The sequence below is a fragment of the Crotalus tigris genome, unplaced genomic scaffold (genome assembly GCF_016545835.1).
Source record: "Crotalus tigris isolate CLP2741 ecotype Arizona unplaced genomic scaffold, ASM1654583v1 scf7180000019405.536791, whole genome shotgun sequence".
Classification (NCBI taxonomy): Eukaryota; Metazoa; Chordata; class Lepidosauria; order Squamata; family Viperidae; genus Crotalus; species Crotalus tigris.
The window spans coordinates 198,000-222,178 of NW_024097522.1; the positions used below are offsets into that span (position 1 = coordinate 198,000).

Consider the following 24,179-nt stretch of genomic DNA (forward strand, 5'->3'; position numbering starts at 1 on the left):
AATAAGGAACTATAGAATGTAACCATGTATGGAATATGTCTTGATCAGGAAATACTGACATATTACGGGTTATAAAAATGATCATCTACGCCCAGTCGGGTGTTCAGATTTTTTTTTTAGCTGTGTACAGCTCTCTGAACCTGTGCAATAAACTTCTCTTTCCTTGAAAGAGCTGACTCAAGTCTCTCACTTCTACAACAGTGCCATCGGCTTCCGGTGGATCTGCGTTGGGCGATGGCGGCTACTTTGTAGCCGTCCTCCTGGGTACGTGTAATGAACCGCTATGAACAGCAGACATCAGCTGTTCAGCGGTTCAAAATCCCCCTCCCGGGCAAAGGGGGGGGGGCAGAGGGTAGTCTGAATAGTGGTAGAGCCTCTTATGTACCCCCAATTTTTCTTTTTTGGGGGTGATAGAGTGCTCCCACGGAGTTCAGACTGTCTCCGCTTCCCAGCTGCTTTTGTCCTTGGGACAAAACAAGCCCTCGCAGCCACCTCCGCGTTTAAAGTGATCTAGTGAGTTTTTTTTAAAGAAGCGGACAGAGTTGTTTAGAGGATTTATTTTTTTTGCTTTCTTTGACTTTATATGTATTTTAAATTTAAAGGTTTATTCTTTTGTTATAGTCTTTCTTTTTATTTTTTGCTTTTTGCTGAAAGGGAAAGTAAAATGGCGATCGGCAGACTTTCTAGCGTTTTTTTTTCGGGAAGCTAGAATGGCGATCGGCTTTTTTACCTTCTCTTTTTTTTCTTTCTTCTTTTTAAGGATTGGATGGATTTTAGAGTATTATTAATTTTTGTTGTTTAATTTTCTAAACATTATTGTTTTGGTCTGATTCTTTGTTTTGCTTTTTGTATTTCTAAAAGGCAGGCATTTTGGTTTCCCCCCCCCTCTTCTTTTTTTTCATTTTAACGATTGGAGTGTATATTCTAATTTTTTTTATTGATTTATTTTTCGCCTTCTTTGACTTTATTTTAAATCCAAAGGTTTATTGTTTTGTTTATAGTCCTTTTTTTCCACTATTTGCTTTTTTGTTGAAAGAGAAAGTAAATGGCGATCGGGAGACCTTCTAGCGTTTTTTTTTTTTTTTTTGGGAAGCTAGAGTGCCGATCGGCTTTTTTTTACTTTCTCCCTTTTTTTTCTTTTTAATGAATTGGATGGATTTTAGAAGTATTATTATTGTTTTGGTTTGATTTGTTGCTTTGTCTCTTGTATTTTTAAAGGGCAGGCATTCTGGTTTTGGTCTGATTTTTTGTTTTGCTTTTTGTATTTTTAAAAGGCAGGCATTTTGGTTTCCCTCCCCCCCCCTTTTTTTTTCTCACTTTAACGATTGGAGGGTATATTTTAACTTTTTGTTTTGGTTTGATTTGTGGTTTTGTCTCTTGTATTTTTAAAGGGCAGGCATTCTGGTTTTTTCCCTCCCCTTTTCCTTTTTTTTTTTTTTTCCATTTTAATGATTGGAGTGTATATCTTAATTTCTTTTATTTTTTTTCTTCTTTTCTAACTCCCTTTTTTATTTTTTTATTTTTCTCATTATTTTAAAGATTTTCTTTTGAGGGAGTTATGATTTTCTTTTGAAGGAATTTTTATAATTTTTAAGAAGGAGTAAAGTTTTTTTTTTTTAAGATGGCTCCAAAGCGTCCAGTGAATTTCACAGTTCCTAAATCTTCTGTGGCCCAGCCAACAACTGTGAAGGATATGCAACAAATGATGGGAAATTTTACAATTCAAATTAGAGCAGAAATGAAAAAGATTTTGGAAGAAAATAATAAGATTTTGAGGCAAGACATAGTTTTGGCTCTAAAAGGAGTTGCTTCTGTTCTTGAAAAGTTGAATTCCCATGTGGAAGAAGTAGCTGAAAAAGTGGAATTAATGGAGGGGAAAATTGAAAGTATGGAAAAAGAAATGGAAAACGATATTCTTATGCTTCAATATGGTCAAATGGAATACGCCTTAAGAATTAGGGGCTTGGAAGAGTCCTTGCAAGAAGATCTGAAAGAGATGGTTGCAAAGGAATTTGCCGTAATTTTGAATAAAGAAAAAGAAGGAATACTTAGTGAAATTGAAAAACTATTTAGAGTTAATTCTGCGGTGGCAGTACAAAAGAATTTGCCAAGAGATGTGGTAATTTACTTTGGGAAGAAATCTTTACGCAATGAAATTATACAAGCTTTTTATAAGAAGAGATTTCAAATTGCTTCACAAGATGTTATAATTTTAAAGGAGATCCCATCAAAAATTTTAAGAAGAAGAAAGGAGTTTGCCTTTTTAGCAAATGAACTTAAAATGAGACGAATTTCGTTTAGATGGGATGTTCCGATTGGAATGGTGGTGAATTACCTGGGAATATGTTATAGACTTAATACTGTTTCTCAAGCAAAAGATTTTTATACTTCAGTATTGGGGGCATGTCCATCTCCATCTATTAAGTTCAAGACTTTGGAAGAAATGGATGTAGAATTACAGTTTGAAGATTCTAAAATTGGGCAACCCCTGTTTAAGAGATCTCAACATGTTCAGATTGAGGAGCAGGAGACAACCTGTGTAGCACAAAACTGTAAAGAAAAGCAGCAACTGACGAAGAGTAATGAAATTTCACACCTAGTGATTGCTGATTCTGTGGGAGAAGCAAGACCCATAAATCCTTTGGAGCAATCTTCAAGGATGGAAGGGTCATTTGAGATGAAAAAGGGGAAATTTCAGCCTGAGGGGCGTCAACAAGTTGAGAAGAAGGGGCAGAGGAAAATCTGTGCAACATATAATTGTAAAGAAAAAGACCAACAGAATAAGGAGCTTAAGGAATCCCCACATGTACTGGCTTCTGAGTCGTTGGGAGACTCAGAAAATTTGGAGCAGCTTTTGAGGACAGATCCTAAAGCATTTGTTTTAAGCTTTATAACGAAAATGGATAATCGAGGCTGACAATAATAATATCAGTATGATAATGAATGGAGAATCAAAATGGACAATTGAGATTGATAAGGACTGGGTTTTTTGTGGTTGCAACTTGTTATTGATGAAGATTTTAAAAGATTTGAATATCTATTGTGTTTATGGTGGATGGAATTTGTTATAGTGTTTTTTGTGGGTGGAATTTGCTATAAACTGTCTACTTTGGATGGAATCTGATAAGATTTAAATGAGTATAAAGGTGTTTTGTTTTTGTTTTTTTCTCTTTTTTTAAGTTTTAAGTAATGTATAAATTTGTGTTTTGGGGGAGTTTATGAAAATGATAATAATATTTATGATATTAGAAGGATTGGAGTATATTACAATGTGTTTAGTGTTTGGGTGGGGTTTTTAATGTTTAAAGTTTTAAGTAATGTTTAGATTTGTGTTTTTGATTGACTATAATTTGTTTGTTCTAATGTTTTAAGTTCTGATTGTTTAAATTTGTGTTTTGGAGGGACTATAACTTGTTTAACTAAATGTATTTAGATTTGCTTATGATTTATGCTAGACTTTATATGGTAGTTATAGATGTTTAAAGAAAGCAGTGCTTAAAATTGTGTCTTGGAAGAGACTTATGTAGAAGGATGGATAATATTATAAGTAAGATTAGAAGATTTTTAGAGTATATTATAATGTGTTTATTATTATTTTCTAGAAATAATTCATTTAATTTAAGGTACTTAGGATTGTTTAGGATTTATAGGTGTCTTAAGTTTTATATGTGTTTTAAGTTCTTTTTCTTTTTTTTCTTTTGAAACATTTTGGATAAGCCTGTAATCAACTCTGGGAGGTTCAGGGGAGGGTTCGGGAGGTTTGGGGAGTTGGGGGAGGGTATGGGTAGGTGGGCGGGTTTGGGGAGGGGATTTATTTTGTAAAATGTTAAAAATTCTCAATAAAAAAAAAAAAACAGTGCCATCATAACTTCGAACGGTCGCTAAACGAGCAGTCGTAGATGCTAACTGGAAATTTTTGCTGGGGAAGCCAGCCAAATACAGGCCATCCTCAACTTAACAACAGTTTGTTTAGTGACCGTTCAAAGTTATAACGGCACTGAAAACAGAGACTTAGAACCATTTTTCTCACACTTATGACCTTGACAGCATTCCCCACGGTCACGTGATCAAAATTCAGACACTTGGCAACCGGCTCCTATTTATGACAGTCGCAGCGTCCCAGCCGTCACGCAATTAAAATTGACTCATATGGATGCAGCGTCCCGGCGGTCTTGCGACTGTCTGACAAGCCAAGTCAACAGGGGGAGCCAGGTTCACCTCACAAACGTGTTGCCAACTCAACAACCGCAGCGATTCCCTCAAGAATTGTGGCGAGAAAGATCATAAAACTGGGCCAAACTCGCTTCAGGACCGTCTGGCTTAGCAACAAGGTACGCCCACGTGTCACCTATCCTCCGCGAGCTGCACTGGCTTCCTGTGGGTCTCCGGACGCAATTCAAGGTGTTGGTTGTCACCTTTAAAGCCCTTCATGGCTTAGGACCAAGTTACTTACAGGACCGCATTCTGCCGCACAGCTCCCAGAGACCGGTGAGGTCCCATAGATTGGGCCTCCTTCAGGTCCCGTCAGCCAGACAATGTTGGCTGGCGGGCCCTCGGGGAAGGGCCTTTTCTGTGGTGGCTCCGACGTGGTGGAATCAACTTCCCCCCGAGGTTCGAACAACTCCCACCCTGCCGGCCTTTAAGAAAGCCGTTAAAACTCTCCTGTTCCGGCAGGCCTGGGGCTGATGTCCCCGGGGGTGGGGTGGGGGTGGGACATGATCGGACTTGCGGTATGATTGTATTATTTTATTGTTTTATTCTCGATGATTGTTTTAATTTTGTACGCCGCCCTGAGTCCTTTGGCATTGGGCGGCATATAAATAAATTAAATAAATTAAATTAAATAAACAGAGATTTTAGGCTCAACGGTGGTCGTAAGCCGAGGACTCCCCTGAGTGGGCAGGAGAGGGAAGGATCAGGTCGAGACCCAGGGAGAAGGGAGGTCTTCTTACCTTGGTGACCCGTGGGGATTGGATCCCGGGCTGGTGGCCGACGTCAGGTTCTGCTCTATGAGCTGGTAGTTCCGCAGCTGAGTTGGGACCGGGATGGGCACCGTTTCGCTCCGGGGGGAGACGGAAGGCTGGCACTGCCTGTTGGTGGGGGGCAAGGAGAGACGCAATGAAGAGAGGCAGACGGCAAACATCTGGGCCAGAAGGAGCACCACACACAATCCTCTTCTCCCAGAGGAGAAGCTTTCATGGCTGGCTGCCTCTGGAAAAGCATGAAAGACACCGGAGGGGGTGCCCTGTTGCTAGTTCCCAGGGGAGGAGAACACGCTCAAGACTGGGGCCTGGGTGGAAGCTTCAGTCATGCAATATATAAAAAGAGGTTGCAATAGAAAAATAAATAAATAAACAGATTTTAATAATAGTAGTAGTAGTAGTAGTAGTAGTAGTAGTAGTAGTAGTAGTAATAAAGTTGGGAGGGACCTTGGAGGTCATCTAGTCCAACCCCCTGCTCAGCCAGGAAACCCTACACCATTTCAGACAAATGGTTATCCAATCTCTTTTTTAGAAACTTCCCAGTGTTGGAGCATTCACTGCTTCTGGAGGCAGGATGTTAATAATAAGAATAAAGTTGGAAGGGACCTTGGAGGTCATCTAGTCCAACCCTCTGCTCAGGCAGGAGACCCTGTACCATATCAGACAAATGGCTGCCCAGTCTCTTCTTAAAAAGTTCCAGTGTTGGAACATTCACCACTTCTAGTGGCAAGCTGTTCCACTGATTAATTGTTCTCACTGTCAGGAAGTTTCTCCTTAGTTCCAGGTTGCTTCTCTCCTTGGTGAGTTTCCATCCGTTGCTTCTTGTCCTGCCTTCAGGCGCTTTGGAGAATAGCTTGACTCCCTCTTCTTTATGGCAGCCCCTGAGATACTGGAAGACTGCTATCATGTCCCCCCTCGTCCTTCTCTTCATTAAATTAGACATACCCAATTCCAGCAACCGTTCCTTATATGTTTTAGCCTCCAGTCCCCTAATCATCTTTGTTGCTCTTCTCTGCACTCTTTCTGGAGTCTCAACATCTTTTTTACATCGTGGTGACCAGAACTGGATGCCGTATTCCAAGTGTGGCCTTACCAAGGCCTTGTAGAGTGGTATTAATACTTCACGTGACCTTGATTCTGTCCCTCTGTTAATGCAGCCCAGCACTGTGTTGGTGTCTCCTTTTGTCTCCTCCTCTCCCTCTTGTTTTAGGCAGGGCTGGCGCCAAGCCCTGCTTCTTCCCACCCCCCGCCTCCCCCCTCCTTTCAAGCTTTTTCCAAAACAAGTCTTTCTAGGAAAACCCACCAGGGAAGCCAGAACAGGAAGTGCAGAAGTTAGAGAGGCTGAGTTTGTTTGCTCGAGGCTGAAAGTCTTTGGGAATAGGACTGGGGGGGGGGGGGAGAAGAAAACAGATGACGCCAGCCCTCCCTGGAGAGTCAACAAAGCAGCTGGAGCACCTGAGCAGAGGGAGGGAGGGAGGGCACACACCTGCGTTAGGCTCCTAGGGCTGCAAACTCCAAGCCAGCGGTACAGCCTCTGGAAGGAGGCCGGGCTTAAGAATTTGGCCTGTTTTTGTTCCTCTCTCTCCTCCCCCCCCCCCAAATAAAAAGTCCAGCTGGAAGGGCTTCGAATGCCTTCCAGATGGTAGAATTGAAAGACGCAGGAGGCAAGGAAGATCACTTCCATCCCTGTGTCTTACGTCAGAGAGGAAAATTCTGGGAATCTTATCTGAGTAGGACATACAATGAGATTTATCAGAAGACAATGTTAGTGTGGGCAATCCTAGTGTGTGTGTATGGGTTCCTTGAACTTAGGAACCGTAATGGTTCCTAAGCGAGACACTTGTCAAGTTGGAGAATAGCTTGACTCCCTCTTCTTTGGGGCAATATCTCAGGGGCTGCCATAAAGAAGAGGGAGTCAAGCTATTTTCCAAAGCACTTGAAGGCAGGACAAGAAGCAATGGATGGAAACTAATCAAGGAGAGAAGCAGCCTAGAACTAAGGAGAAACTTCCTGACAGTGAGAACAATTAACCAGTGGAACAACCTGCCTCCAGAAGCTGTAGATGCTCCCAACACTGGAAGTTTTTAAGAAGAGACTGGACAGCCATTTGTTTGAAATGGGATAGGGTTTCCTGCCTGAGCAGGGGGTCAGGCTAGATGACCTCCAAGGTCCCTTTCAACTTTATTATTATTATTATTATTATTGTTGTTGTTGTTGTTATATGCAGCAGATAGAATAACTGAAGCACAGGTGGGGGCAAGGTAAACACACACACCTGTTTGCTGAACCAGAAAGACTACTACCGGAGGTATTGGGGGGGGGGGCTCTGAAAATTGCCAACACTTTCTCAAAACGATTAACGGACTCTGTCTGTCAAAGGCAGGGGTAGGCAACCTCAGCTCTTTTTTGACTCGTGGACTTCAACTCCCACAATTCCTGAACCAGCATGGGGGAACTATGACCCCTTCATGACTCGTGGACTTCAACTCCCAGAATTCCCGAGCCAGCATGGCTCAGCTTGGAAACCTCTCCCTTTCCCCTCAGCAGGGCTGACTCAGGAATTCTGGGAGTTGAAGTCCATGAGTCATAAAAGAGCCAAGGTGGCCTACCCCTGGTCAAAGGGAACAAAGGCAATTAAAAAAAGAAGGGAAGCTATTCTGTTGGCTATTTTAGGCTTCGGTTAGCTTTGGGAGCCATCAGGAGAAAAAAGGCAACACTTGCCCCCAAAAGAACCATGACACACACACACACACACACACACACACACACCCTCCGGCAGGGATGTCACTTACCCTCCGCAGATCAGGAACTCGCTTGAGGCTCTCCGGCCCACGGTTGCCAGGGGCAGATCGTCTGTAGGGGAAAAGAGACGGTTCACACCACTAGGTTCACTTTACATACAAGTGGCTTGTCCACATGCAACACCCCAATCGAGGAACGATCGACTCAGATAAACCAGCTAACACAAAAAAGGGACTACTCAGAATAACCACAGCACTGACAGGGCAAGGCACTAGTATGTAAACAGAGAGCAAACCCCACTCCCTTCTAGCACTGATGACGTTACCTAGTTGGGTCGTGAAACGTCTGCAGGAAAAAACACCAAGCAGTCCGCCTTCACCCCTCGTTCTCCTCTGCTTCCTCCTCCTCCTCTTCCCCCTCCACCATTCCATAACCCCCCCTTCCTTCTAGCACTGATGATGTTACCTAGTTGGGTCATGAAACATCTGACAAAAAAAAACCCAACTCAGAGAGCACCAAGGACTCCATAGTCGTCGTCGTCCTCCTCCTCCTCCTCCCCCCCCGCAAACCCTACTCCCTTCTAGCACTGATGATGTTACCTAGTTGGGTCATGAAACGTCTGCAGGAAAACCAACAAGCTGAGAGAAGACCAAGGACATCCATCCATCCGTCGGTCCCTCTGTCCCTCCCTCCATCTACCCACATCCATCCATCCATCCATCCATCCATCCATCCATCCATCCCAGCCTAATCAAGGAACCACCAAGAACATTCCCACCAACACTGACAGGGCAAGCTATGATAAATGAACAGAGAGCAAACCCAGCACTGATGATGTCACCTAGCTGGGTCATGAAACGTCTGCAGGAAAACCACCCAGCTCAGAGAGCACTAAGGGCCCTACAGTTTTCCTCCTCCTCCTCCTCCTCCTCCCTTCTAGCACTGATGATGTTACCTAGTTGGGTCATGAAACGTCTGCAGGAAAACCACCAAGCTCAGAGATCATCAAGGACCCCCACAGTCCTCCTCCGCCTCTCCACAAACCTCACTCCTTCTAGCACGGATGACACTACCTAGTTGCGTCATGAAACGTCTGCAGCAAAACCACCAAGCTCAGAAAGCACCAAGGTCCCACACTCCTCCTCCTCTTCCCCTCTGCATACCCCATTCCCTTCTAACACTGATGATGTTACCTAGTTGGGTCATGAAATGTCTGCAAACGAACAACCAAGCTCAGAGAGCACCAAGGACCCCCACAGTCCTCCTCCTCTTCCCCTCTGCATACCCCACTCCCTTCTAGCACTGATGATGTTACCTAGTTGGGTCATGAAACGTCTGCAGGAAAAAAACCCAAGCTCAGAGAGCACCAAGGACCCCCACAGTCCTCCTCTTCCTCCTTTCTGGCACTGATGATGTTACCTAGTTGGGTCATGAAACGTCTGCAAGAAAACCACCAGGCTCAGAGAGCACTAAGGACCCCACCTTTTGACCCTCCGCCACAAATATTCTCCTTTAGCGTTCCCTATTCTCTGTGCCTACCTGAAAGGGTGGCTTCCCAACCAGACACTGGTAGATGACCGTGCCTATACTCCCCAGTCCTCCTCCTCCTCCCTCCTAGCACTGATGATGTTACCTAGTTGGGTCAGGAAACGTCTGCAGGAAAACAACCAGGCTCAGAGTATCAACTGGGATTGCCTTTGCTAAGTGGGCTGATCACATGAGATAATCTGTTTAACAACCCTGCAATGACGAGTTTATCGTCTAAATTAGGGCCATTAAGTGAGAACTACCTGTGGAACGAATGAACCTTGTGGTTTTTTTCCTCCCCTCGCTGTCTGCAATAAAGCAACGGAAGCCACACCTAGGTTTGATCCTAAAAGTTCCTCCCAACTGCAATTCTATACCAGCCTCCTGGCTCTGGTTTTCTGAAAATGTTTATCTTTGAAAGTCTTCTTCTCCATCAGAGTTCAGAAAAGGAACGGGTTAAGGAGGCCAGGAACCCAGAGATGAATGTATTCCTCTGAATTGGTCCTTTTTCCAGGCAGAGAACAAAACAGGTTTTCGATTGGGCTGAATCTGAGATAACTGTGCAAACACAGGTGCCCTGATAAATGGGGGAACCCCCCCCCCAAAAGAATAAAATCTTGGATATAAAACTTCTCAAACCCTTTACTGGTCTCATGAAAAGATTTGTTCCGGGTGTAAGGACCCACCCCACTTTGCATCTTAAGAAGACAGAACTCTTGGAATAATTCTTCCAACAGGAATCCTTTATTAAGAAGAAGTGGTTGCAGGCATGCTAGACAGGACTTGGGGTCCAAGCTCTCCCATTCAAGGTTTTAAGGGGTTCCCCAGCAGTCCCACCCAATCACCCCCCCCCCTTCCAGTGATAGTTTCAGGCATCACAATTCCACCCCCTTGCTCCTTTCTTTCGTCTGTATGGAGACTTCAGATAACTACATGAAAGGTAAATAGCTCTCTTTGTTATGGTAAGGTTCTTTGATGCTATTTACATTCAAAGTCTCTCTTGATGTTGCAATAAACACATTCAGCTTCTTAGAAGTCTACTGAAGGAAGTGAGGGCCATAAAGCCCCTTTGTTCTCCCCCTTCTCTCCCTCTTATGGCAGAATCCAGAGAAGGCAGAATTGGGAGTTTCTATATTTGATAATTAAAGATGAAATATAATTGGATTCTGACACCGGGCCTCGTTTTGCACCCAAATTGTTCCCCAGGACGCAAAAGTAACGCTGCCCAGATTTCGAGAAAGAAAGATTTGCACAAGGTTTCAAGCACGCAAATGACACCTCCTACAAAAACACACAGTCTGGTTGATTGAGATCAGAAAGAATATGAAATAAAAATGGAAGTGGAAGTTATGTTGTAAATAGATGTAAATATGTATTTAAATATGTAAATAGTATAAAATGCAATATGTAAATGGTATAAAAGATCAATGATAAAAAGATATATGTTATAATATGTATGGCAAAATAACAACCAGAAAAGTCACACTGTGTTCAACCTGTTTTTAAATGTTTACTTAATCAAAATTTATATATATATAAAAAACACACACACACAATCCGGTTAAGCAGCTTTTTAGAGACATTGATTGATTTAATATTTAGGACTTAGATTCATAATGGACATTAAAACCGTTAGATTATAGCTTTAATGGTGGTTATATGGAAATGGATTTGTGATAATAAGAGGTATTTTATTAGTAAATGAAGAGCTACTAGGATGAGAAATAGAATATATTGGTGAATAAAGTAAGAATGTAAATTTTGGAACAATACATGTGTTCTAGTCACGATAATTAGCTTATAATGAAAGGAGGGAAATTAAGGCTATCCGAAGCCTCAACATTGGTTATAAAAGGCTAAACTGGAATACGGTAATTGGAATTAAGTAACACTTAAAAACAGGACTTGGATATGTGTAAGTGAATGCTCCAACACTGGAGGTTTTTAAGAAGAGACTGGACAGCCATTTGTCCAAAATGGTATAGGGTTTCCTGCCTGAGCAGGGGGTTGGACTAGATGACCTCCAAGGTCCCTTCCAACATTATTATTATTATTATTATTATTATTATATTAGTAAAATGTTATTGATAAAGGTATTGATTGATTGAGCTTTAGCTAGAAATGTACTAACATGAATATGATATATTCAGATTTCTTTTTGCTGACAAAGAGTTAAAGAATTAAGTGGGAGACTAGCATAGCTATTTCAGGCTCATTAGCTCTCATCAGCTAGCCACATCCTTCAGCAGTGTTTCTCAACCTTGACAATTTTAAGGCACGTGGACTTCAACTCCCAGAATTCCACAGCCAGCATTGCTGGCTGTGGAATTCTGGGAGTTGAAGTCCACGTGCCTTAAAATTGTCAAGGTTGAGAAACACTGCTTTATGGGATTTGAATCTAGGAAGTTGTATTAACCACCAGGCCACCGGCTCTCCTCCCCTCTTTGTCAGCCGAGTCAAGGGAGTATATACAGAAAGTTTTTCAGACAGACCGGTCTGATAGATTGCACCTTGGCATTTTTGACTACTATACTGCAGTTCTACTTTTTTATATATATATAAAATCACTTTTGCCTTGCCTTCAGAAATCTGAATTTGTAATGTATCGCAGTAGCGACTTGAGCCTGCTTAATGCCCCTAGTTTGGGGGAGGGGGGGGCTGCAAGGCAAAAGTGATTATAAAAAAATAAAATAAAAATAGAACTGCAGTATAGCAGTCAAAAATGCCAAGGTGCAATCAATCAGACCGGTCTGTCTGAAAAACTCTCTGAATATGATATAATATTTAAGGGAAATAGAGAGAGAACCTTGAATGATGTAACTTGAGATAGATAGATAGATAGATAGATAGATAGATAGATAGATAGATAGATAGATAGATAGACAGACAGATAGACAGACAGATAGATAGATCGATCGATCTTTGGTTATTCGGGTTTTCTCCCGCGTCAAATTGGAAGTGTCTTGGTGACGTTTCGACGAAGTCTCATTCGTCATCTTCAGGCTGGTGTTTTCGGCTTCGTGCTTCTAGGAGCAATGAAGCCGAAAACACCAGCCTGAAGATGACGAATGAGACTTCGTCGAAACGTCACCAAGACACTTCCAATTTGACGCGGGAGAAAACCCGAATAACCAAAGACCTACATACAAACACCCCGCGAAAACCTCCGAAAACATATATATGTGTGTGTGTGTGTGTGTGTGTGTGTGTGTGTGTGTGTGTGTGTGTAGGTCTTTGGTTATTCGGGTTTTCTCCCACGTAAAATTGGAAGTGTCTTGGCGACGTTTCGACGAAGTCTCATTCGTCATCTTCAGGCTGGTGTCTAGAAGCACGCACCAGCCTGAAGATGACGAATGAGACTTTGTCGAAACGTCGCCAAGACACTTCCAATTTTACGTAGGAGAAAACCAGAATAACCAAAGACCTACAAACACCCGCGAAAACCTCAGAAAACACACACACACAAACACACACACACATGAAGGATTCTGTTATTGGGCTATTGATTACCCTATCATCATGCTGCTTCCTAATCACTTGGTTGTAAAAATCTGAAAAATTAATAAAACTTGTAATTTAAAAACAAAACAAAAAAAACAACCACCACCACACAATCTAACTAACACTTGCCACCCTTCGCCATGGGGGACAGTGAAAGAGCCCGCAAAGGGACACCGGGGAGACCCATCAAGAGAGAAACTTACACGACTGATCGGAGGAGATGTTGTGCGGGACCAGGACAAAGTCATCCGTGTCACAGGAGGAATTCTTGCTACTGGTGCTGGCAGAATCTTTGGATACCTGAAGGTAATTCGGAGGCCCCAAGGGAGGTGAAGACAGGTTGTCTTCTTGGATGTGCTGCATATCTGGAAGGGACTGGAGAGAAGATGGAGGAGTCAGAGGTCACAGGTTAGCAAAGGCAGGTGGGGGAACTCCCACCGGTTATCTCCCTACAGCAGTGCTGTCCGATCCTTGGCAACATACAAGACCCGTGGACTTCGTCTCCCAGAATTCCCCAGACAGCCAGATTGAGACTTTGGAAAAAGTACAGAGAAGAGCAACTAAGACAGGGGTCTTCAAACTTGGCCCTTTTAAGACTTGTGGACTTCGACTCCCAGAATTCCTCAGCCAGAGGAAACGAAGACGGTTAAGGGCCTGGAGACAAAAACATCTGAAGAACGGTTGCAGGATTTGGGTATGGCCAATCTAGAGGAAAGGGGTGACGGGATAGCAGTGATCCAGTAGCTCAGGGGCTGCCCCAAAGAAGAGGGAGTCAAGCTATTCTCCAAAGCGTCTGAAGGCAGGACAAGAAGCAACGGATGGAAACTAACCAAGGAGAGAAGCAAACTAGAACTAAGGAGAAACTTCCTGACAGTGAGAACAATTAACCAGTGGAACAACCTGCCTCCAGAAGCGGTGAATGCTCCAACGCTGGAAGTTTTTAAGAAGAGACCGGACAGCCATTTGTCCAAAATGGTATAGGGTTTCCTAGGGGGTTGGACTAGGTGACCTCCAAGGTCCCTTCCAACTTTATTATTATTATTATTATTATTAAGGTCTCCTGTCTGAGCAGGGGGCTGGACTAGAAGACCTCCAAGGTCCCTTCCAACTCTATTCTGATTGACTTACAACTGATCCTCAGACTGCGGCAACCAGCATGGATGTGTAACAGTTGTAGTGTCCCAGGATCATCTGATCGTTATTTGCAATCTTCCCAGCTGGCTTCCGACAAATCAAACGTCAACAAAAGGAAGCCAGACTCACTTAATGATGTGACTCCCTTGACAACCAGAAAGTTTTGCTTAGCAACCATGTGTGAACGTTGCTAACATCGGATGTTTTCTTGCTTTGACAACAGATGGAAATGTAGCCATTTTCTCTATTGGTTTTAGAGTTAGTTGATGCTGGGAGGGGGGATGTGGATGAGAGTGCAGCTAGCTGTAACAGTAATAACTCAGCCGTGGGAACCCAAGGTCATTGGGCCCAGAGCTGATAGTTTTGGTGGGCTGGAGAGCTGGGGAGAAAGCTTGGGCTTCAAGCTAATTGGGGAATGTGATTTATGACAGTTTATTGGAGGAGGGAATTGTGCTTTGTTACTTTGTATCCAGGGGAAGGGAATTTAGTTTCTGGTTTCAACTATGTAGTGCCCATACTTTGTTTCCCGAATAAAAGATTCTTTAAGGTAAACAATGCCTCGAAGTTCTTTTGAAGAGTTTCATCTGTCAGAACCATGACACCATGGCCCAAAAGCCAGAAAGGGGCATTTTACTTACTTTGGTGGTTATTCCTCTCCACTGTACACATTGCACAACCTCAAAGTCAGCGCCCCAGAAAACACTTTCTTTCAAATCTTTGTGACTAGCATTTCCCCCAAAACCACCCCAGTAGCAGATAAATGAAAGCTCTGTTCTTCAACTCGGTAACGTTATTGCTCAACTCTATTTAAAACCAAAGAGCAGCATACACATTTAAGAATAAAACAAAACAGGAAGAATATTTAGAAAAAGGCTGCTTTGGATAGTAGAGGAAGGTCACACTTGGAATACGGCATCCAGTTTTGGTCACCACAATGTAAAAAAGATGCTGAGATTCTAGAAAGAGTGCAGAGAAGAGCAACAAAGATGATCAGGGGACTGGAGGCTAAAACATATAAGGAACGGTTGCTAGAATTGGGTATGTCTAGTTTAATGAAGAGAAGACAAGGGGGACATGATAGCAGTGTTTCCATATTCTCAGGGGCTGCCCAAAGAAGAGGGAGTCAAGCTATTTTCCAAAGCACCTGAAGGCAGGACAAGAAGCAACGGGTGGAAACTAATCAAGGAGAGAAGCAACCTAGAACTAAGGAGAAACTTCCTGACAGTGAGAACAATTAATCAGTGGAACAGCCTGCCTCCAGAAGCAGTAAATGCTCCAACACTGGAAGTTTTTAAGAAGAGACTGGACAGCCATTTGTCCGAAATGGTATAGGGTTTCCTGCCTGAGCAGGGGGTTGGACTAGATGACCTCCAAGGTCCCTTCCAACTCTACTACTACTACTACTACTACTACTACTACTATTATTATTATTATCAATCATCGCACAGTCAGCCAGATGTTCAGACTGGATTTGGCATTTTGTCTACCTATCGAGTCCTTAACCAGGACCTGGGATAGGCAGATGTAGATGTTTGATGGTATTACAGGTATCGTCGCAGGATGGAAGCAGTTCCTAATAAGGCCGCCTTTTGCAATTGACTAATAGCAAATTTGTCAATGCCAATGGTGTTCAAGTGGTGCTCCAGTTGTTTTGGGATTGCACCCAAGGAGCCTATGACTATTGGTACTACCCTTGCTTGCTTTTGCCACAGTCTTTCTATTTCTATTTGTAGGTCTTTGTATTTTGTTATCTTCTCCAGTTCTTTCTCGTCTATTCTGCTGTCTCCAGGCACTGCCACGTCCACTATCCAGACTTTTTTGTCTTTCTTATCGACAATTGTTAAGTCTGGGGTGTTATGTTGCAGGTGCTTGTCTGTTTGAATTCTGAAGTCCCAGAGCAGTTTAATTTTATCATTTTCTATGACTTTCTCTATTTTATGATCCCACCAGTTTTTGCTTACAGGCAAATGATATTTTTTGCAGATCTTCCAATGCACCATTGTTGCTACTTTGTCATGCCGCTGCTTGTAGTCAGTCTGTGCAATCTTCTTGCAACAGCTTACCAAGTGGTCCACTGTTTCTTCAGCTTCTTTGCATAGGCGGCACTTACTGTCTGTTGCTGTCTTCTCAATTTTGACTTTGTATGCATTTGTCCTTAAGGCTTGGTCTTGTGCAGCCAGAATTAGTCCCTCGGTCTCTTTCTTCAATTTTCCTGCTCTTAGCCATTGCCAGGTCTTGTTATTATCTGCTTTCCCAGCTATTTTTTAATGTATTGGCCATGTAGTGCTTTGTCTTCCCATGCCTCTATTCTGTTCTTCATTTGGTCTTTCTTGTAGGCCAGTTTGGTCTCTCCAGTAGTCAGTAAGCCTTCCTGATATACTAATTTCAGTGCATCTTCATCATTGTTCTTCAGATATTCTTCCAAAGCCATTTTTTCTTCTTCAACCATCTGATGTACTTGTAGCATTCCACGCCCACCTATTTGCCTTGGTAGATAAAGTCTATCAATGTCACTGCGTGGATGAAGGGCGTGATTCATTGTCATTATTTTTCTGGTCTGCCTATCCATTGCTTTTAGTTCTGCTTGAGTCCAGTCCACTATTCCAGCTGTGTACCTAATGACTGGGATTGCCCAGGTGTTGATTGCCTTTATGGTATTTCCTCCATTGAGTTTGGATTTTAAGATCTTCTTCACTCTCTTGATGTATTCACCTCTAATCTTTTTCTTGACTTCAGTGTGCTTGATGTTGTCAGCTTGAAGGATACCCAAGTATTTGTAGTACTCTTCCTCATCCAGACTCTTAATGTTATTTTCGTGGGGCATCTTGATTCCTTCAGTTTTCATTATTTTTCCTTGTTTGATAGTAAGTGTGGCACATTTGTCCAAGCCAAACTCCATTACAATATCTTGGCTATATATACGGACAGTGTTGAGCAGCGATTCTATTTCAGATGATGTTTTTCCATACAGCTTCAGATCATCCATGTAAAGGAGGTGGGATAGTCTGGCAGATGTTTTTGATGTTTGATAGCCATGTCCTGAGTTATTCAGTATTGTTGACAGAGGAAACAGTGCAATAACAAATAGTAATGGTGATAATGAATCTCCTTGAAATATTCCTCTCTTGATATTAACCTCTCCCAGCCTCTCACCATTGATCTGCAACTGTGTCTTCCATTGTGCCATCGATCTTTGCACAAATTTTCTGATGTTTCTACTGACTCCTGTTATTTCTAGGCACTTTATTATCCAATCATGTGGCAGAGAGTCAAATGCCTTTTTGTAGTCAATCCATGCCACATTCAGGTTGGTCTTCCTTCTCTTGCAGTTTTCCAAGATCATTTTGTCTATTAGGAGTTGATCTTTTGTTCCTCTGCTATTGGGGCGGTTTCCTTTCTGCTCAGGTGGAAAGAGATTGTTTTCAACTAGATGCTGTTGTACTGCATCAGCTACCACACCAGTTAGTAATTTGAAAGTTGTTGGTAAGCAGGTAATTGGCCTGTAGTTACCTGGTGTTGCCCCTTTTGCTGGATTTTTCATTATTAGGTAGGTTTTCCCAGTTGTTAGCCACTTTTCAATTTCTCCTCCTTGTAGTATATTGTTGAATTGTTTGGCAATGAGTGGGTGTATAACAGTTAGATGTTTCAACCAAAACCCATGCAGTTCATCTTCACCTGGTGCTGACCAATTTTTGATTTTCTTTGCTCTTTTTTCTACCATTTTTGTTGTTATTACTAGTTCTTTCATTTCAACTTCTGTTTTATTTGCATCCACCTCTTTTAACCAAGCCGCATCCTTGTTGTATTTCTTTGGGTTATCCCATATCTGCTTCCAGAACTGCACTGTTTCTTCCTTGTCAGGTACTGACTGATTCCTTGCAGTTTCTCCATTGATGGATTGGTAGAAACGTTTCTGATTGGATTGAAATTGGAGGTTCTGCCTATAGTTTGCAATTCGAGCTTCATATCTACTGATTTTCCTGGCTATAGCTGTTATTTGTTGCTTTATTATTTCCAGTGCTTCCTTGATCTTCCTTGTTTCTAAGTGGTATTTCTTGATTAGGTATTCTTTGGTCTTCTTGTTCTTCAGCTTCTTTTCTTTCATCTGTTCTAGCTTGCTTGCATGTGATCTTAACTTGCTGATCTTATTTTCTAGTCTAACCTTCCATTTTTGTGGTGCACTGTTTGTTTGTTTTTCTTTTTTGTTGATTTTACATCCCAGGTATTCTGTTATAACTGCAGCTGTGCTGTACATTAATTGGTTTGTTTCTTGCAGTGAATTGGTGCTTATACTTGCTATTGCAGTATTTGCATCTTTTAATGCTTGTGCTAGCTGTTCTTTGGAACAAGCTTCAATGCAGGCAGCCTTATTCTGTTGTTTTTGTGCTGTTCTAGATGCTCAGTTATTCTTTGTTTCAATTCTTTTATTTCTTTAGTTAGAGGGTTTTGTTCTTCCTGAGGAAGAGGTGCCTGGTTTCCAAATGAGAACAGTTGTATATCTCTACTGGATTCTTTCACTGCCAACTACCCCTGGTTTGCCTCTACATTCTGAATTACTTCTGGTAAGGCTTTGATTTCTTTGCCCTGGGTAAACCTTTGCAGTTCGTCCAATTCTGTTTCTGTGAATACTTTATTTCGTGTTATAAATCGGCGTTGATCTGCTAGTCTCTGTTCTGTTATTTCTGATTCTGGATGTTGTTCTTTCCAGAACTGGTGCATTCGTTTTAGATATCCTCTTCTTGTTGGACTTGATCTGTAGTAACAGATCATTATTTCTTTGTTTTCCATCACTGTGTATCTGCGACGGGTAAACACCTTTTCTTCCAGTAGTTCTGCAGCTGCTGGCCCTGGTTGCTCAGCCAACAGTCCTGAGTCCTGTAACCCATTTTTCACCAGATATCCAGGAACTCCAATATCTAGTGCGGACCTTGTTAACCCGGGCGACGTCCGAGCCGGTATGGCATTCTGAAATTTACGTCTCACCATATTTTTTATGGGAGAGACACTCTTTGTCTGACTCCTCTGATGAGACCTGTCCAGTATGGTTGAACCTCTGGCATAGCTCTCATCTTCCTCAGAGTACACAAGCCCCACAAACCACGTCAAGGTAGTGCCTTTTATTATTATTATTATTATTATTATATTATTATTATTATTATCTATTATTATTATTATTATTATTATATCTGCCTCCAGAAGTGGTGAATGCTCCAACACTGGAAGTTTTTAAGAAGAGACTGGACAGCCATTTGTCTGAAATGGTATAGGGTTTCCTGCCTGAGCCGGGGGTTGGACTAGATGACCTCCAAGGTCCCTTCCAACTTTATTATTATTATTATAGTACAGTTTTTCAGCCTCTCATCCTTGCCGGCTCATGTTTTGCGCTCCAAGATCACTTCACTTTAGCTCTCATTCGTATCCTGCCTTTATTATTTTTTACAAATAACCCATATCTAACACATTCCTCCTCCTCCTATTTTCCTCCCAATAACATCCCTGTGAGGTGGGGGGGGATTGGTCCAAGATCACCCAGCCCAGTGCCATGTCTACGGCAGGATTAGAACTCACCGTCTCCTGGTGATGGTCCCAAAGTCCCCCAGCTGGCTTTCATGCTTGAGACGGGACTAGAATTCACCGTCTCCTGGTGATTGGCCCAAAGTCACTTAATCGGCCTTCGTGCTCGATGGGACTAGAACTCAATGTCTCCTGGTGACTGGCCCAAAGTCACCCAGCCAGCTTTCAAGGCTAAGAGATGGGACCAGGAATCACGGTCTCCTGGTGATTGGCCCAAAGTCATTCAATTGGCTTTCGTGCCTAAGGCGGGACTAGAACTGGTAAAACTGGTGCTTGTTTATATTTCCTTATTTTGAAAGCTGTAAGGAATATAATGTTCCCAGCAAGGACTGCTGCAAAAGTGTACAAGCGCTCAGAATTTTAAAACGTTGTGTTTTATCCGGAGAAACAAATATTGTAACAACTGTTCAAAATAAGGACTGCATGCTAGGGAAAGGCAAAGCACGTGTCAGGGCTAGAATGGGAAGGTTCTCATTTTGGTTTGGACTATACCGGTCCGGTACTGATTCACTAACTTGAGAGGAAGACGTACAGTATGTCATTTCCCCCTTTTTCGCACTGTCTCCTGGTGATTGGCTGGTTTTCATGGCTAAGGCGGGACTAGAACTCCCAGTCTTCTGATGATTGGCCCAAAGTCACCCAGCCAACTTTCATGGCTAAGGCGAAACTAGAACTCCCAGTCTCCTGGTGATTGGTCCGAACTCACCTAGCTTTCATGGCTAAGGTGGGACTAGAATTCCCAGTCTCCTGGTGATTGGCCCAAAGTCACCCAGCCAGCTTTCATGGCTAAGACGGGACTAGAACTCCCAGTCTTCTGGTGATTGGCCCAAAGTCACCCAGCCAGCTTTCATGGCTAAGGCAGGACTAGAACTCCCAGTCTCCTGGTGATTGGCCGAAAGTCACCCAGCCAGCTTTCATGGCTAAGGCGAAACTAGAACTCCCAATCTGCTGGTGATTGGTCCAAAGTCACCCAGCCAGCTTTCATGGCTAAGGCAGGACTAGAACTCACAGTCTCCTGGTGATTGGCCCAAAGTCACCCAGCCAGCTTTCATGGCTAAGGCGAAACTAGAACTCCCAGTCTCCTGGTGATTGGCCCAAAGTCACCCAGCCAGCTTTCATGGCTAAGGCGGGACTAGAACTCACAGTCTCCTCCTGATTGGCCCAAAGTCACCCAGCCAGCTTTCATGGCTAAGGCAGGACTAGAACTCCCAGTCTCCTGGTGATTGGCCAAAGTCACCCAACCAGCTTTCATGGCTAAGGCGGGACTAGAACTCCCAGTCTCCTGGTGATTGGCCCAAAGTCACCCAGCCAGCTTTCATGGCTAAGGCGGGACTAGAACTCACAGTCTCCTGGTGATTGGCCCAAAGTCACCCAGCCAGCTTTCATGGCTAAGGCGGGACTAGAACTCCCAGTCTCCTGGTGATTGGCCCAAAGTCACCCAGCCAGCTTTCATGGCTAAGGCAAAACTAAGAGCCGAGGTGGCGCAGCAGTTAGAGTGCAGTACTGCAGGCCACTTTAGCTGACTGTGTTCAGCAGGTCAGCGGTTCAAATCTCACCGGCTCAAGGTTGACTCAGCCTTCCATCCTTCCGGGGTAGGTAAAATGAGGACCCAGATTGTTGGGGGCAATGTAAATATATATATACATTGCTTACTGGTGTACACCGCTTGGAGAGTGCTTGCACTTAAAGCGGTATATAAGTCTCATAAATAAATAAATAAATAAATAAATAAATAAATAAATAAAACTAGAACTCCCAGTCTCCTGGTGATTGGCCCAAAGTCACCCAGCCAGCTTTCGTGCCTAAGGTGTGATTACAACTCGCTGTCTCCTGCTTTCTAGCCTAGTGCCTTAACCATGATTGGACGAAACTGACTCCCATATAGGATTCATTTCCGATACCAATTTACATTTTCAAATTACTCATTAGAACTAGAAATTGTGTTGGAAGGAAGAAATGAAGACTTTGAACGTCTGAAAAAAAAATTCATTAAACCAAAGCATTTTTACTTTTGGCCGATAAGGTTGGACAAGCTTGGGTGCAAATGCAGTTTCCAGCTATGATTCAGGACCTCCTACATTGCTTGTTTGACCTGAATATTCCAAAAGCAAAATACATCCTGTTTGCTCAGCAATCACCCTTCCCCTTAAAGTTCACAAGTAAACACTTGTTGGGTCCAAATACTGCAGCCAATTTTGGTCACCTTATCACAAAAAAGATGCTGATAATAGAATAGAATAGAATAGAATGGAATGGAATGGAACGGAACAGAATAGGAGAGTAGAATAGAATAGAGAATACAATATAGAATAGAATAGAATATAGAATAGAATAGAATATAGAATAAAATAGAATAGAATAGAATATAAAATAGAATGAAAAGAATATAGAATAGAATAGAAAATAGAATAGAGAATAGAATAGAGAATGGAATGGAATAGAATATTCTTTATATGATTGGACACACAAGGAATTTGTTTCTGGTGCATAAATTCTCAGTGTACACACAAGCAACAAGAAGCAATAATAATAATAACAGCAACAACAACAGAGTTGGAAAGGACCTTGGAGGTCATCTAGTCCAACCCCCTACTCAGGCAGGAAACCCTATACCAATTCAGACAACAGGTCATAGATCATAAATCACAGTTACAATCATTAATCATAAGATACAAACAACAAGCAATAAATTATAAGGATAGAAGAAGATATTAGGAAAGATGACAAAAGATGAGAAATGAGAAGAAAGATGATAATAGCCATACAGACTACTATATTTTATTTTATTTTATTTTTAAAATTTATAAGCCGCCCCACTCCCGAAGGACTCTGGGCGGCTAACAATAAAAAACACATAAAACATAACAAAACAATACAAAAACAATCATCCAGGGGTCAGGTTTTATAAACCCCAGGCCTGCCGGAAAAGCCAGGTCTTAAGTCGCTTACGGAAGACCAACAGGGTGGGAGCGGTCCTAATCTCCAGGGGGAGCTGATTCCAAAGCGTGGGCGCCATCACAGAGAAGGCCCTCCTCCGCGGCCCCGCCAAATGGCACTGCTTGGCCGACGGGGCCTGAAGGAGGCCCAGCCTGTGGGATCTAACCGGACATAGGGAACTACGAGGTAGTAGGCGGTCTCGCAAATAGCCTGGCCCTGAGCCATATAGGGCTTTAAAGGTAATGACCAACACCTTGAATTGGACCCGGAGACTATATTGGTCAATTGCTCAGGCTTAAGACAGTGCTGTGGGAATTAAAAATGGAAGCTTAATAAAGAGAGATCCAACCTAGAATTAAGGAGAAAGCTCCTGTTGATGAGAACAATTAATCAGTGGAGGGGACACACTCTTTTTTTTAATAATAATTTTTTTATTTTTTATTCTTCCAGACTCTCCCCCATACATATACCGTGATATTTATCAGATGTTAACATACATTCTTTTTACATTCACATATAAGACGCTTTTAATAAAATGAAATAAATACATACACATGACTTTTGGTGTTGCTCGCCCATTTCCCCTTTCACTGTATCCACACTCCTTCTTCTCTACCTTCTTTCTTGGGGGGGGGGGGGGAGACACACTCTGATGCACAGAAAATGCCCATCCATCTGCCCCCCCCCCAGAAATACAAAGAATCAATTTTCCAGAACTTACCGGGGGAGAAGCAAATCGACAGGAGGGAGAACTGCCACAGGATCCTGCAGAGACGGACCCAGCCGGTGCTGGAACAGGTACGGGACAAGCTGAATGGAGGGGAGACAAAAAAAAAGACAGAAATGTCATCACAGACAGGTGGGCTCCAAAGAACGAACAACTGCAGGATACCTGGGCAGATGCATGCTCTGCAGGATCTGAAAAAGATGGGCTGCGGTCTAGACTAGGGGTCTCCAAAAGTGGCAACTTTTAAGACTTTTGGACTTCAGCTCCCAGACAGGGATAGATAGGCAAAGCATCTTTCGGGACGAGAATGCAAATGTTCTCATTTTGGTTTGGACCACAGCGGTCCGGTACCGATTCACTAATTTTTCAGAGGTTTGGGAGGCAGGTGTACAGTATGGCATCTATACACACACACACACACACACACACTTTTTTTTTTTTTTTGCAAACTCATTGTCCTACTACAGAGTGTGCAAATACTGAGGAAGCCTGTCCCAAAGGTGCTTTTTTTCCAAGAAGTAACTGGACTTTTCTTGTTTTTCTTCGAAGACGTTTCGCTTCCCATCTAAGAAGCTTCTTCAGCTCTGCCTGGATGGTGGGGAAGGGAAGGATTTATACTCCTTGCAGACAGCCGGTCCTTTGCCTTCTTTTAGAGCAGGGGTTTCTCAACCTTGGCAACTTTAAGACTTGTGGACTTCAACTCCCAGAATTCCTCAGCCAGCAAAGCTGGCTGAGGAATTCTGGGAGTTGAAGTCCACAAGTCTTAAAGTTGCCAAGGTTGAGAACCCGTTTTAGAGAGTCATTGAAGCCACTTGGAGACTTGTCTGTGTCCTCAGGGTCACCTGAGTGGTGCAAAGGGGTGTGGAGCCTCCTGGCTGCAGGATGCTTTTGTGTGAGCCTAAGACCAAGAGGCCATCTGTGTCAAAATTGAACCGCTCTCTCTCAACAGAAGGGGAGGGACACAACACAGTCTGTTCAGCAGTCCCAAGAAGGCTCCACACCCATTTGCACCACTCAGGTGACCCTGAAGACGCAGATAAGCCTCCAGGTAGCAC

At 42.9% G+C, this 24,179-nt stretch overlaps 1 protein-coding gene across 2 annotated transcripts in view; it reads right to left on the minus strand.

The window, feature by feature from the left end:
* Nucleotides 1-24,179, minus strand: part of ULK2 (unc-51 like autophagy activating kinase 2) — a 168,171-nt gene that overhangs the window by 58,280 nt on the left and 85,712 nt on the right. For both annotated transcript variants that reach the window (XR_005558995.1, XM_039362237.1), the window contains exons 12-15: nucleotides 23,119-23,207; nucleotides 12,956-13,127; nucleotides 7,775-7,835; nucleotides 4,953-5,090 (exon numbers count right to left, since the gene is read on the minus strand). Coding sequence is in view for 1 of the 2 variants with exons in the window: in XM_039362237.1 (XP_039218171.1) it covers nucleotides 4,953-5,090; nucleotides 7,775-7,835; nucleotides 12,956-13,127; nucleotides 23,119-23,207 (460 nt within the window). In the remaining variant the exon portion in view is untranslated. The remainder of the gene's footprint in view (nucleotides 1-4,952; nucleotides 5,091-7,774; nucleotides 7,836-12,955; nucleotides 13,128-23,118; nucleotides 23,208-24,179) is intronic.